The sequence below is a fragment of the Hydra viridissima genome, unplaced genomic scaffold (assembly GCF_058129835.1).
Source record: "Hydra viridissima isolate aposymbiotic clone 2 unplaced genomic scaffold, HvirCarnegie_v1 scaffold_16, whole genome shotgun sequence".
NCBI lineage: Eukaryota > Metazoa > Cnidaria > Hydrozoa > Anthoathecata > Hydridae > Hydra > Hydra viridissima.
The window spans coordinates 5,233,397-5,249,307 of record NW_028324315.1 but is presented as its reverse complement, the minus strand read 5'-3'; the positions used below and the strand labels follow the sequence as shown (position 1 = coordinate 5,249,307).

Below are 15,911 nucleotides of genomic sequence, written 5' to 3'. Positions count from 1 at the left end.
TTTCTTAAAGTTTTTTAAATTAGCCAATGTCCTTGTTGGTATCCAAAGTAATGGGGAAAATATGTAGCATTCCAAACCACAACCGGTTTAAACACCATACCATTTTTCACAGTTATAAAGAACTTGGTAAAAACTGCAAGAATAGCTATTTAATATTAACATAATATGATTTACCAGCTATATATAAACTTAATTTTATTTGACAAATACTAATGGGTTTTTTATGAAAATGAAATATATAAAATATGAAAAACGAAAACATGAAATATCTGTGGATATTTTGCAAGATGATTGCAAATTTGAACAACTTTTTAAAAAGTATTTCTTTTTCTAATGAATTACAAAAAAGCTCCTCAAAATGATGATGATATATCATCATCATTATTCATCAAAAAAGCTCATTAGAAGACAAACCTACTAAAAAGATAATGCATAGTGGAATATATATTTAACTTCTAGAGTACTTGAGGCAAATAAATACACAATGAAGACTGGTGAATGAAAGACAAAGGTATTTAATGAAATCAGATCTGGGCAAAAAAAAATTCTATTTTCGCTTTTTTATATTTTGTTAACTTTTTCGAGTCACAAATTATCCTTACAATTTTTATTTAATGATTGACAGACTTTGTTTACACGAAAAAAGTTCTTAAATTTACAAATGTTCATTTTGAAAAAATGATAAAACCTGTTCGTACCGAGAACTAGTTTCCTTTACCTTGGTGTAGTTTGTTTAGCAACTTGTTTATACGTGAAAGTAGTTACTTTAGCCTAAAAAGTCTTATTAAACAAAAGTTATGAAAGTAATACAATGTGAAAAGAGTTTCGAATTTAAATCTGTTGGCAGCCATTTTTAATTGGTTTTCTGTTGACGGCGGAAAATTTAAAATTAGTCGGAAACTCTCACGGTTCGCTAAGCTCTGCGGCCTCTTTGATGTTAAACAATAAGTTGTACGTCCATCTTTTATATGTCCATGATTAGGTTTAGGTTTTTGGTGGTAATTGGTTAAGATGTACGCAGCGCAAGCCGTCGCTGCGGATGTACTATATTTTGTTAAATGTACCTAGTTAAATTCACCTGGTTAAATTATTTATATTAAGGTATTTATTTATATTAAAGTATTTAAAAGTTTTATCGTGTCTTTCCGTTGCGAAGAATTAGTTTAAGAATTTTTTCCACTTAGATAAGAAAACATTAAAATTACATTCAGCCTATAAATTTTCTTAATAGATCATTTCAAATACTTTATGGAAATTTTTATCAAAATTACTGTTTAGAGAACTGATCGAAAAGAAAACAGTGTCATGTAAACGATATCGATTATGATATTTATTTTCGTAAATAACAAACATCGTTAGCGATAATTGTTATAAAACATATTTTGTACACTTACCCATAATTATTCGAATGACATCATTATTCGAATGACACTAGCTTTTAGCATTTTCAATGTCTCATAAGTGAGGAGAAAAATTAAATAAGGAAATCACTTGAAGTAAAGTAAAAATTATTATTATTATTATTATTATTATTATTGTTATTATTATTATTATTATTGTTATTATTATTATTATTGTTACTATTATTCTTATTATCATTATCATCATCATTATTATTATTATTATTATTATTATTATTATTATTATTATTATTATTATTATTGTTATTATTATTATCACAGAAATAGCACACCTAACGTTTTCTTCTTTAGAGTTAACATGGCCTACTTTATTTATACGGCCGGATATTTTGCATTTTGAAAAAAAAAATAGAAGGCCAGTTTTCAAAACAGTAATGTTTCGAAAACTTAAGACTTTTTGAATATTTGCAAATGTATTTTACTTTCTAAATTTAAAAAGTCAACAAAAGTAGTTTATATTCATAAATTTAGATACTAAACGCATATTATATAAGAAATAAATAAATAAAAAGATATCAAAACAAGCCTTTATTTTAAAACTTAGAATTTAAGTAAACAGACACAATTTAAAAAACAAGAATATTTATATAAAATCTTTAAATCTTTTTCTTTTTTCATCAAAATAAAAAATAATTGTATTATATATAATTTATTTAGTTTTTATAAATTTTCTCTTTTTAAAAGATTTTACATGATCAACAGCTACTTCGCTGGTAGAGATAATTCTTTTATTATTAAGAAAAATGTTGATAACAATTCTTCCAGCAAGTTTTATCCCAGTTTTCTCATGCATGGGACAAGAAAAAGTCTGAAAAGAGTCACAAAAGTGATTTAACAAATATTCTAAAGCTTGTCGTGCATGTAAATTAAATTTCTTTATTTTGTTATAAGAGTAGTCAATTATAGCAAACGATGTGCAAACATAATCCAAAAGTGATGGTGAAGGAATAGTGAGACCACCCCTAGAAATAATTGTTAAATAAGTATGATCAGGATTGCTTTCATCAATATTAGCACGACATAAAAATTCTTGGCAACATGTACCAAAGCGTTTTTTTAGTTTCTTTGCTATATATCCAGCAATATGAGCACCTACTTCTTAATACACTGAGTTGTATCGATATCAAGAAGAAAGTTTTTCAAATCTGTTAAATTATTTTCTGACTCGAGTGGTACTTTCAAACTATCATCAAAGTTAATACTTTCTTTAACTATACTTTTGATTTTTAATATTTTTTCAGAAAGTGACATCTTTTAAACCAACCAAAAATCTTCCACCACTCATTTGTCTATATTGTCCAAATCTCCGTTCTAATGGGTCACTTTGAAACCTCCCAGTTAAAACAAAGTTATATCCGTCATTAAGTAAGTCCTCAATCAATGAGGCATGACAATTAAGTGTTCTTATCAATGCTGCAGCTGTTTGAGCACTTAAAGTAAACTTCTCACAGTTTGGTACCTTTTGCAATTGCCAAGCTTCAATCCAGTGTGCCATTTCCCTAAGAAACTCAGGTTTTTTATCTCCAGAAACAACTGCATTACCTAAAATATTACACGTTGAATACTGACTTTTTGAATTTGATAAAACCCACCACTTGTAAAACAATGTCAAAAAATCTGCACTACTTTTAAGATCAGGGAAATATGAGTGAATTGCTGCAGAAGTAGTTTCATCAAAAACTGCAAGTGCTAAAGAAACGTTTTGTTTAAAATTGCCAGGATGTAATACTTTCATTGTTATTTTTGGTGCTTTACGCAAACCAGCATCAAGAGAAAGGTCTTTTTCATAAATATTGTGGAAGGTGCTCCATTTTATTTCTCCACCACATACAATTATAGGATCTTTAAATCCATCAAACTTAAAATCTGGAAATAAAAATCTTTTACAATTTAACAAATTATTTCTGATATTTTTAACAAGATGTACAACATCAAAACAAAGGTAAATCTTTTTTAGATTGTAAATAAAAAACAAATCTTCAGCTTGTTGATTTGATGCACAAAGGATTTTTTTAAAACAAGAAACATTAGAGGAATGGTTGTCACACACAATAACTCTAATATTAAATTCACATTCAGTAAGAATACGAAGACATTCAAAAATTTCTTCTTTCAACCATTTAGCATTGATTGTTTTTTTAGGTGATGATTTAATCACATATGGAATGTTTTGTTTCAGGCCAACTATCATAAAACAAACTATTCCATTATACAATTCTCCAGACTCATCACTACCAATCATCTCTCCACCAAAATACTCTTCACATTTTTGCAAGTACATTTCATCAAAAATCAAGCAAATGTCTTGAGATATCTTCCCTTCTAATTTCAAATGTTTTGCACAACTTAGAGCATCAATATTTCCACTAGTTTTTTTAAGTAAAGATATTGATGGTAAAGGCAATTCTTCACGCAAAAGTTGGTATGACTGTGTAGAAGTATATCGTAACATCAGTGAATACTTTATAATATTGGCTGAAAAAATAGGTTTCTTCATATACTTAATTTGCTGTAATTCAGTCAATATAGATGAAAATTGTTCAGCTTGTGATTTAATGTAGGTAGGAAAATTATAAAGCATACTTTTACGAGATAAACAACAATCTCTTCCATGACGAAACCACTGAGGCAATGGCAGGGGTGAACCTTTGTAAAATAGTTTAACATGCATCTCATTGTTTATGCGAATGCACTCTGTAACTTCAGGAATAGATAAAGTACTATGACTCAATTTATAAAAAATTACATGATCATCATACTTCAAGAATGAAAAACCATCTGGAGCAAGACTTTCAGTAATATCATCAAAGTTATTAATCAAATCACTCAATAAAAACTGTCCATATTGATCTGGCTGAAATATTCTTTTAGTTGGTGATTTTCTTAACGAATTAGAAGATTTTATAAGTTGTGATGGACCTTCTTCAGGGAAATTTGTGCAATCCAAAATAGTTGGAATAGGCTTTAGTTTTTTTATTAATCGAAAACGTTGATTACCTTTCTTATAATATTTTTTTTCAAAATGTTTGATGCATATTACGGAAGTATTTGTAGGTGTCCAATCTTTTCTATTTACAAATTTAATCCAATTTTTTTTCAACTCTTCATTTTTTGGAAACGAAAATACTACTGTAGATACTTCACCATCATAATTTGAACGACAATTCACAATACAACATTTGTTAACCATATTCTTTGAAACTCCAGTTGCTCCTTTAAAAGCGCCTTATGAAAAAACTGGCCTTCTATTTTTTTTTTCAAAATGCAAAATATCCGGCCGTATAAATAAAGTAGGCCATGGAGTTAATATAATTTCATTGTTTGTTAGGGAAATAAAAAATATAAAAAATATTGAATTATTTATTTCCATTTATTTGCTATAAATCATTTAAAAAAATCATTTTTAACTGAAGTTAATTTAAAAATCATTTTTAACTGAACTGATAACGATAAATATTGAAAAAGTTTACAAAATACAACGAAAAGTTGTGATCATAAAAACAGCTTATCAAACAAAAAAAATGTGCTGTTTAAAAGTCGACATCAAAAGATGAAAGCTAACATTAACATTTTGTTGAGTCTTTATTCTTTATAACTGCAACACATCTTGATGGCTTACTGCTAACAAGCCTTTGAAATCATTCGACAGTAGAGTCCAGACCTTTTCATTTTCTCCCAAAATTCATTAAAGTTAGTGGTTTGTTTCGGTTTATTTATTTTTTGTTTGTTACTTTAGGTTTACTTCTCTCTCAAGTCAACTCAAATATTGTGCCATACGTTCTCAAGGGGATTCATACGTTCTCAATTGGATTCAGATTTGGAATCTAGGTTGCCTATTCTAGAATAATAATTTTATTTTTCTCAAGTCAAGATTTTAAAGATTTTATAGTATTGTGAGGGCGGTGTTTTTAAAAATGGAGTGTTTTATTTGTTAGTCGTTTGTATTATGTAGTTGTAGTAAGGCATAGGATTTAGGGAAGTATGGGTTCAAAGGTTATGTGTAGGTTAGGATCAAGGTTGATGGTGTGGGTTATTGTTTGGTTAGGAATGGATAAGGATAAGGTTTAATCGTTAAAAGATTAATATTGTGTTTACCGCCCTCAGTATATTTTATTATAAAATATAACTTAATAAGCGTTTTTTTTTAGCATCTAATGGTTAGCACTTATAAAATACAAATAATACTCTCTTACTCTACTTGTAGTGTTCTTTATTTTTCATCAAGTTCTCCTCTTTTTATTTTTATTTTTTTAAACGAATATCTCTTCTTTATTTGAAGCGGCCAAAAACTTCTGGTTATTTTTCTTTGATTTATATTTCCTCTGGCTTCTTTTTAATTACTTCTTTTTCTCTTTTATTTACTCATAAAATTATCCAAATATTTTTCAATCACAAAAAATTCTGTCTCTTTAAATGTCTTCATAAAAAACTTTCTTAAAACTCTCTTTTACTTCTCTTTAGAACTCAGTCTCCTTTTATCCATCTCCGACCTGTAAAACTCTTTTTTTTTTGAGCTTTTATAGTTTTTGTTTGTTTTCCGTTGCGATACCTATTCATTATTTACTCATATGGCCGATTGAGAATTCTTCGTGTTTACGTCTTTTCCTATTTTTTTTTTTTTTGTGTTTTTTTTTTAACTTTTCTACTTTTTGCTTTGTCATTTATTTACATGAAGGATGAAGGGTTGACGAGTCATCTTGTGTACGTCTTTTCTGATTGTCTTTTTTAACTTAACCCACCTCAGAGTATGTTAGGGGTCGTCGTCGTACATCAAAATCCAGTTGAAAGGTATCACCAGTATACAACTCCATTACGTTTTGTTATATATCTTTGTATTTGTATTGATCCAAATTTCCTTCAATTTTGAGAAGCGGACCAATACCATGCCAGGATATAGCTCCCCGAACCTTAATATTTCCTCACCGTGCTTCACCGTCTCTAGAGTATACAATGGATTGTTTTCTTGCTTCATAGGACGCCTAACATATACCTTCCCATCAGACTGGAAGCAATTAAAGTAGATCAATCCATAAAACGTTTTTACATAAGAAAACATTTTTATTTAGGACCATTTTTATAAGCTTTCATCATTTTAGCTAAATTTGTTTTGAAAGAAGGGGCCTCTTCTTTGCTATACAGCTTCAAAGGCCGGCTTCTTGTAAATAACAACGATTGGTTTGGACACAACCACGTGATAATGTTCTTCAGTTTCGGTTTTATTTCGTTAGAAGTTTATAAAGGATCTTTTTTAGACATTCTAAAAATTTGGCGATTCCTATTGGTTGAAGTTTTTCTTGGAAGTGGCTTTCGAACTTTATTATCAGCGGTATTGTATTTTTTAACATGTTTACGACAGTTTTGAACTAATTTACTAAAGCACCCTAGTTGACACAAAAAATACCATATACAAAGTTTCCTTTTTGCTGCAGAGCAATCGTTTGTTTCTCCCCATGTTCAGTTACAACTAGAAAACTAAATGTACATTACAAAAAACATTTCTAATGTACATTTAATCTTTTCCTAGTTCTCACTTAAAAATTTTATTGAATAACTTAAATTTTTAACAATAAATGGGATTCTCCACACGCATGTGTTATTTCATATAACACCCACACAATGAAATTTGACAATAAAAGTTTTTATTATCACATATTCGTATTCACGCCCAAACAATAATTCAATACTACTATAATTAAATACGTTGAAACACGATATAAAATGCAATTAAAAGGAGATCTTATGGGCTGTGCCATTTCTATGATCATCACTGTATAGCATAAATTATTATTATTAGTTAAATATAAATTAAAAAAATGACTTAGTTACACTTATAACTTGCTCTCATCTATGTAGCCACCTTAAACGGCAAAAACCGCTTTACATATTCGTGAAATTTTACAAAACAAACTTTCGTATTTTTGAAAATCTGCTACATATCACTCACTCTCTCTGTCTCTATCTTTGTCTCTCTCACTCTCTCTGTCTTTCTGTCTCTCTCTGTCTCTCTATCTCTCTGTCCCTCTGTCTCTCTCTCTCTGTCTCTCTCTTTCTCTTAGGCATTAATTTTTGACCTATCAAATTCATCTCATAAAAGTTGAATATGAGGAAAGACCGGGTGATTGGGGAGGATAAATCATTCTTTCAATTACTTTATCATTTTCTTACTCCTCCAACGTTTTGAGGAATGCTTTATATCTTCTCAAAAAATGAATGGCTTTCCAATGATTCAACTTCCTGAAGAAATGGCATCATTTTTAAAAATGCTCAAATACACTTCATTCGTCATTATTCCGTCTATTTTAACAATATCACCAGTGCTATCACAAACAAAAAGCCACACACCATGATAATACCTCCACCGTGTATTACAGTTGACGTCACACGCCATTTCGTCATCCGTTTACCAACTTCTCTTCGAACCTATCAGTAGAAGTTTGAATTTTTTTTGCAACTATTCTCGTTGAATATGTTTCTTGCCACAACGTAAAAATTTCCAATCATGTTTCTACTGATAGTTTGGATCTCTTGCCATTTTTTATTCAAAAATATAAACGTTAATGAATATAACAAAATTACAAATATCATCAAATCTTCCTCTCAGGCAAAACTATACAGTAACTTAACCTTTTGAAATACAAAATACAAAAAAAATAGTTAAATGGATATGTTTTTTATCGTCTGTAACCTTAACATAAACATTGGTCTTGAAAATCGTAAGATTTATCTAGGTTTACTTGAAGACTGTATTTAGACAATTAAATCCTAAACACAGTCTTGAGATGAAAATTATGAAAACATACATTCTTAAGTTTAATATTTGTTTTATATTGTTAAGTTGGTTTTATTTTCGTACTTTACAAAAAAAATCAAAAGTGTTTCTAAAATTGTTAAACAATTTCTTTAAGAAAATTCGTAACGTTACGAAGATGTGTGTTTCATATGATTAAACACACGCTATAGAATCTTTTTACTCTAAGTTTCAATTATTTCTACATATATTTTGTTTTATTAATCAGTTTGATCTATGGTATTTTTCAATATCAATTTTTTTTAACATAACAATATCTACGACACATTCAAGCAAGCTGTTTTAATCTAGCACCAATCTCGCATTTTTATATTTTGGATTTGATCCGTTTATTTTTTCGCGCGTTTTCCGCGGTCTGGATCAGGTTTTGGATCTGGATCCAGACTCTAACATATATTAAAAGCTTTCGAATTAACTTTTCGCTTACCGTGCAAATGATTGCTTAATTGTGACTAAACTTTACTTACCTCTATTCTTAAAAATAATCTTTGAGTCTGCGCCGAAAAAAAATACTAAAGACATAAGGTTGACAGATCTGAGATGTAAATGTAAATAATAAAGTCTTTATAATGAACCAGGTGTTTTATGTTGTATGAAATAAATCTGTTAATTATTAGGTTAATTTCTCCAAGTAAATCATGAACTCTAATTCTCTTACTATATATCATCTATTTATTGGTTGGGGCGGTGGGCTGAGTGATATCACTGCTTTTATTTTTAGAATGTTTAGTTTGATTTGCTTTATTTTATGTCTTTGCGTTATTTAGTTTTAGCTTAAGATATCTACTAGCCATATATAACATATGACTAACTATGACATGTGCCCTTCCAGCACTAACCCCCAGATATTTAATGCTATATTAAATTTTTTACCATCTTACAAAGTAGATTATCTGTATGTTATGCAATATATGTATATAATAACTTTTTTTCTAGATAGAAATATATGTACTTTAATCATAATTTTTATATATACATTTACATATATATTTAAAATGTCAAATATTGCGATTGCAAGAATTCAACGAGAGTTTAAAGAGGTTATACGCAGTGAAGAAGTTTCAAAAAATAACATCAAAGTAGAGTTAGTAGAAGGTACAAACTTTACCAGACTGAAAGGTGAAATTGTTGGTCCTCCTGACACACCATATGAAAATGGAAGGTTTAAGCTGGACATAAACATTCCAGAGACTTATCCATTTAATCCTCCAAAGATCAAGTTCTTAACAAAAATCTGGCATCCTAATATTAGTTCAGTTACTGGTGCTATTTGTTTAGATGTTTTAAAAGATCAATGGGCTGCTGCCATGACATTAAGAACAGTTTTGCTATCAATTCAGTCATTGCTTGCTTCCCCTGAGCCTGATGATCCCCAAGATGCAGTTGTTGCTCAACAATATAAAGAGCAACCAGAAGTATTTTTAAAGACTGCAAAGCACTGGACAATTACATATGCAAATGGGAGTAATGAATTAGATACCGATTGTCAGTTGAAACTTCAGCAGTTAATGGATATGGGTTTTGATGCAGAAAGTAGCAGAATAGCTTTATCAACACATGGGTGGTCAGTAGAAAAGGCAGTTGAAGCATTGTTTAATAAATAATTTACACATGATACAAATGTTTATCAGAAGAGGTTTTTATAATAATTCATTGTCTTTTTTATTTATTTTTACTAGTTCTTTTTACTAGGCATATTTGAGGATAGTTTTAGATGTGCTCTTGAGCATTGTCAAATAAATTGTGCTTTATTTTTTAATAAATGAAGATGGCATACAAAATGAAATATATTTGGATTGTCATTAAATTACTATTTTATTTCCATTTAAAGATATATATAAATGTATTCACAGCTTAACTTTAAATATATATCTAATTATTAGTATATGCCAAGCTGTGTATGCACTAGTATGTTTTTTAAATATAATCTTAAGTGATTACATTTTAAAAATGTCACAAATATACAATAAATATAAAACCACTAATTCATAAATAAGCTTATACCATTTTTTTCAAGATAATGTCATTAACAACTTATGGCATAGAATATGATCAGATAGATTGAAATATTAATTTTGACCCCCAATACTTTATAACTTTGTATATATTAGTATTACAATGATTACCAGAAAAATGATTATGAGTTCAAGTTTTTAAGTTACTCAGAGAATTTCTATCATACAAGCATCTTTTATTTTTGTTATTTCTATATTTTTACATGCATTTTAGAATTTTTTGCTTTTGTTAACTTTTTCATTTTTTCTTTTCATTATTTAATAGACTTTCCATCAGTTTAGATGATCTATATATTCTATAATGTTATTGCAGTACAAATGGAAAAGAAGAGTTTGAAATACAATCTTTATTGTTATAAACTAGACTGTTTTTAAAAGACCAAACAAGGTTTGAAATTATGCAGAACATTCTGTGAACTCAATATTATTCCTATTTCTCAGTATCTGATTTAAAAGTTTAATAATTGGTAAATGGAGAAAGATGTCATCAGCTTAGTAAGTCAGCTAAGTAAAATTGTAGAACCAATTTTTTGCATATGGCCTAAATTTTTAAGTCAGTGTCATATATTTTTATGTGTTTGTTATTACTAAACAGTTGCAGTTGCCTTCAATTTTCACCCATTATTGATGGATAACTAAATCTTGTATGTTTTTACATCCTGTTTCATATTAAAATATATGCAAATATTTTAATATTTACAAGTATTTCACACACACACACACACACACACACACACACACACACACACACACACACACACACACACACACACACACACACACACACACACACACACACATGCAGCCATGCATTCATGCATGCTTACATTACTGCTCATATGTTTACTTGTAAAATGATATTGATGCATGTTTATGTATAATGATATATTTTTAGCTCAAGTTCTCATATTGCTTTTGGACTCTGATATCTTAATATGGTAACCGTTCGAGAAGATACAGGACTAGTTAATTCTCGTGAGGCCTTTGTAACTTCAGCTACATTACTTCATTTGAAGTTATTAAATAAGTCATGGGTAAAACTAGAAAATGATAATCATGTATCCTTTCTTACACAAAAGATAGAGAATCAATTGGCTTTGCCTAACAATTGTCCAGTAAAAAATCAATTTGATCATTCCAAAGAGAACGAAAATGCTTTTATTGTAAAGATTTCTCAACATATTGGATGTGATAAGCATAATTTGTTAAACTTTTTCGAAAGTGAATATTCTTGCTGCTCAAATCAATATGCTGATAATGTTATTTACCTCTCTCCAGGAGGTTTTTTCAACTTATGTCAAAGAAATGTTAAGCTTTACAATGAAAAACGAGAAAATGGAGAATTTCAGGTGAATGTAGTTGTGTTGCAAAATTTCAATGAATCAGACAGCACTCGGTATGCAAATGAATGCATTTTTTCTCCAGTAAGATGCCCATTTGGTACAATTAGTACAGAAACTGTTGATGCTCTAGTGAAAGAGTACTTTAAGTATCCAAGACTAGTCAGTGAAAAGGAAATATTTTCTATACAAGTGTTAACTGATAAAGAAGCATATGCCCCGTCACTTTTATGGTTTGTTGTTAAATCTATTCAAGGTTGCAACCATTCTGGGAGGGAAACCAATTTGGTTTTTGTTGACTCAACCCATACCAGTGTTTCAGAAAGCACCCCAATCAATAGTTATGTACCTTTGTGTTCTTGTAGCCATAAAAATAACCGTTATCCATCATTATACTTTTGTGATTCTCATTACCTACAGGCATTTGCTGAACCAATAAAAGAACTCTCAAAAATATTGACTCTTTTAAGCATAAATCAATTTTCATGTAAAGATGTAACTTTGCTATTAGAAGGTCCCCAGGGTGTTGGAAAAAGTTTACTTGTTCGAAGCATTTGTCAAAAATATTGTTGGCACTTTATTGAAGAAAACTGCTTTGAACTGGGGAGTGATTCATTAGGTGCTGCTGAAAAACGCATCGAAAAAATGTTTTTTCTTGCTAGGCAAAATTCTCCTTGTGTTCTTTATCTTAAAAATATTCATTTGTTGGCAAAAGACAAGGAAGGATTTCATGAGGAGCGAAGGATCATTCAGACATTTATCAAGAATCTTCATGAATCAGAAAAAACTACGTTGTTTCTAATCGGAAGTACCTACGATAGTAAGGACATGGGTATTCGCTTATTTTCAGAGTTTGTATATCATGTGACTGTAGGAATGCCTGATGAATTACAGCGTTATCATATATTAAAAATGCTTACTCAAAGTTGGCTTTTGGAAGATAGTGTAGTTGTTGACCTTTCCAGAAAAACTGCAGGATTTGTTTTGTCCGATTTACTTGCGTTTATAAAAGAACTCAGTTTATTGAAAGATGACTCTGCTACTGTATTAGAGGTTTCAAATGCGGTTTTAGAGAGTATTAGAAAACGAAAAGCAGGTCCGTCGATAAATGTACCTAAAGTAACATGGAGTGATGTTGGTGGTCTCAATGACGTTAAACAAGACATTCTTGACACAATTGAGTTGCCTTTGAAGTTTCCACATTTGTTTTCTTCCGGTTTAAAACGATCCGGTTTGTTATTCTATGGGCCGCCAGGTTGTGGTAAAACCCTTCTTGCAAAAGCGATTGCTACTGAGTTCACAATAAATTTTTTCAGCGTCAAAGGTCCGGAGCTTATTAACATGTATGTAGGGCAGAGCGAGGAAAACGTACGCAACGTCTTTAAAAAAGCTCGAGACGTTTCTCCGTGCATAATATTCTTTGACGAATTAGACTCTTTGGCCCCAAACCGTGGTCGTTCCGGTGATTCTGGGGGTGTAATGGATCGCATTGTGTCTCAGTTACTGTCAGAGCTTGACGGTATTCATAGCAATAATGATATATTTGTAATTGGAGCAACAAATCGACCAGATCTCCTGGATCCAGCTCTTCTACGCCCTGGACGTTTTGATAAATTAATTTACATTGGTTTAGCCGAATCTAAAGAAGAGCGCCTGCGTATTTTAAAGGCAGTGACTCGAAAGATGAAATTGTGCGCTAAAGTTGACTTAGAAAATTTTTTAAGTAAATGTCCATTGAACTTAACTGGTGCTGATTTCTACGCCCTAGCTGCCGATGCTCAGATGAATTGTTATCGCAGGTTAATAAATAACTATGAACAAAATATGCACTCAGCCAACTCATTAGATTCCGGCAAAGTGATTGTGTTAAATGAGGACCTTGAGCTTGCTTTAAAGAATATTACTCCATCTATTACATTTAGCGAACTTTGTCGGTATAAAGCAATACGAGACGAAATTTTTAATAAAACTTAGGTCATAACACAGGTGATACACTTATTTGTGGTAGGTGAGACAATGACCAAAAGTTCAATACCTCATCATTCTTCATTCTAATGAAGTATGGCAAGAATCAAATAAAACGAACTTTTTGCGTAAAATGTACACCAGTTTTACATAAAGTGGTAAATATTATCTAGCGAACTCTATTATAGATTAAGAAATGAAAAAACACGAACCACGTAGTAAAATCTAGTTTTGAGATTACTTGTTGGTTACGCATCAAAAACTGACGTTCTAAAACCTAAATGTTTTAATACACGAACACGTGTTATTATTTACTACTATTTTTTATTTATTTTTGTATTTCTATAAAGAATACCCCTTTTTTTAAAGTGTAAAGCATGGAAAAAGAGTTAATTATATCAATTATATCTGAGAACTTATATAAGAACTAAGAAATATATAAAAGAACTATGATATTTTTAATGATGACAAGACAAAAGTCTGAAGTAAAACAGTAAAAATAAACATTTGAAAGATTAACATTTTTAACAAGAATAACATTGAAAGATTCATGGATTCGTTTGCGGTAACATCTGGAGTGCTTCATGTCTAGACTATCTTTTTTAATACCCAACAGTAATCTGAAAACATATTTAAATTTGATCGGCCTTGATAACCCTAATAACTCAATTTGCTCATTACTCATGTCCCAAGATACTTGCAATTTTCTGCTTTTGCAAACCACCCCCCCCCCCCCCCACCTCCCGAATTTTTTTGAAAACATCCACAAAATATATCCATGTTTTTTTCTCTGACGGTCGTTGAATTTTTGAAATGCAGAACGCCCTGCATTCAACGTGCATTCACAACAATCGACAAAATCATTGTCAGTTGTAAAGAAAGTTAATAAATGATTTGATATCTAATATATATATATATATATATATATATATATATATATATATATATATATATATATATATATATATATATATATGATGATATAGTAATACACAAAACCATAAAAATAAATAAAGTTCGTAAAAAATCGTCATAATCCGTAAGGATTAAATAGCGACGGTATGTATTATAATACCCCCGTGTGAATTATATTACGCGTATATCGAAATTCAAAATATGATTGGTAGTTGATTATTTTCACCCCTGATATAGACTTAAAGGATTATAGGTAGTATAAGTAGTTGCAACTATCGCTGTTCTGGAGTGAATGCATTAAGCGCAACATCTTATACCACTTTATGATACAATTAATCATTATCAGGGGCTCAATAACAAACAACCAATACCATTCCTAATTTCGATATGACGATTATAATACATACCGTCGCTATTTAATCTCTAAGGATTATGACGATATATTACGAACTTTATTTACTTTTATGGTTTTGTGTATTACTATATCATCATATATATATATATATATATATATATATATATATATATATATATATATATATATATATATATATATATATATTATTTATGCGAAGTCAAAAACGTGAATAGTGTATGACTCCACACGCATATATGATTACTTACATACTCAAAATATGTATGATTACTTACGACCCCATATTGCTAAATATTTCGAGAGCCACTTAATCAATTTTGATCATTTTTCTTTTATTAATTTAAAGCAAATTTATCTCCCCTTTAAATAATGTAGAGATAACTTGAAAAAAGTTGATTGTAAACAAAGAACATGTATTCACAAGTAGATATAAGAAAATTCATTTTAGACGAGCGGTTTAAAAATTATAAATTCGCAAGCAAAAACAGTTCAATAGAAAAATTTTGTCACAAAACCGTGAAGTTAAAGTTAGGTCGCGTATTGGAAAGAAAGACGTCCGTCAAGTTTAAAACTTGATCAAAAAGTAATCAAGGGGATCGATGCAAAGCCAAAGTACTTCAAGATATCGAAAAAAATTGGTGTTCCCTAGTCAATAATTCAAGAAGTCTACAAGACATACAAGATGCAGAAACTTCCTGGGAGATTCCAACAGAAATTCAGCGAAGGCTAAAACGAAGGTCGAAAACCTCATGGAGAAAAACTCTTGCCATATTCTCTACACAAAAAAATAATGCAGATAGCATTATAATTATGCTAATTATGCAGTGAGAAGTAAATACTTGTGAATAACATAATAGTAGAATGTGGGAATGATTTCCTGACAGAGCTGTCCTCTGCTAATACTGCTTTACATACCTCTCGCATAATCTTCAACACAGTTGGACTTGATGACAGCTTTTTGTCTGTCCCTATCAAACAGTGGTGCCAAACAGAAACTTAAAAGCAAGCTCTGCTTACATTCAATAATCTGCCTGCATCAATGATTGTGCTAAACGTGGAATTGCCTCGGTT

General features: G+C 30.1%; 1 protein-coding gene, 1 long non-coding RNA gene and 2 pseudogenes across 4 annotated transcripts; 2 read left to right on the top strand and 2 right to left on the bottom strand.

Moving 5' to 3' along the window:
- Positions 1–2,003: 2,003 nt before the first annotated feature.
- On the bottom strand, positions 2,004–4,708 carry LOC149877666 (uncharacterized; annotated as a pseudogene).
- Positions 4,709–4,764: 56 nt separating this feature from the next.
- Positions 4,765–6,936, bottom strand: LOC149877665 (uncharacterized). Its single transcript, XR_016448088.1, has 2 exons — positions 5,615–6,936; positions 4,765–5,259 (listed from the first exon to the last, which is right to left on the bottom strand). It is a non-coding gene; the product is annotated as an uncharacterized LOC149877665 (long non-coding RNA).
- Positions 6,937–9,131: 2,195 nt separating this feature from the next.
- Positions 9,132–10,089, top strand: LOC149877664 (ubiquitin-conjugating enzyme E2 K pseudogene; annotated as a pseudogene).
- Positions 10,090–10,482: 393 nt separating this feature from the next.
- Positions 10,483–13,993, top strand: LOC145181129 (peroxisomal ATPase PEX6-like). 3 transcript variants are annotated; one of them, XM_080056138.2, is made up of 3 exons: positions 10,501–10,632; positions 10,840–10,888; positions 11,140–13,993. In XM_080056138.2, the coding sequence occupies exon 3, from the start codon at positions 11,180–11,182 to the stop codon at positions 13,556–13,558; it is 2,379 nt and encodes a 792-aa protein (XP_079912264.2). In that variant the 5' UTR covers positions 10,501–10,632; positions 10,840–10,888; positions 11,140–11,179; the 3' UTR covers positions 13,559–13,993. The 3 variants fall into 3 exon arrangements, with proteins under 3 accessions (XP_089930125.1, XP_079912264.2, XP_089930126.1); XM_090073999.1 differs by lacking the exon at positions 10,840–10,888 and having other exon boundaries at positions 10,483–10,739; XM_090074000.1 differs by lacking the exon at positions 10,840–10,888.
- Positions 13,994–15,911: the final 1,918 nt, after the last annotated feature.

Coding starts and splice junctions, on each gene's coding strand:
- LOC145181129 (XM_090073999.1), top strand. CDS start 11,180: ATGGTAACCGTTCGAGAAGATACAGGACTAGTTAATTCTCGTGAGGCC.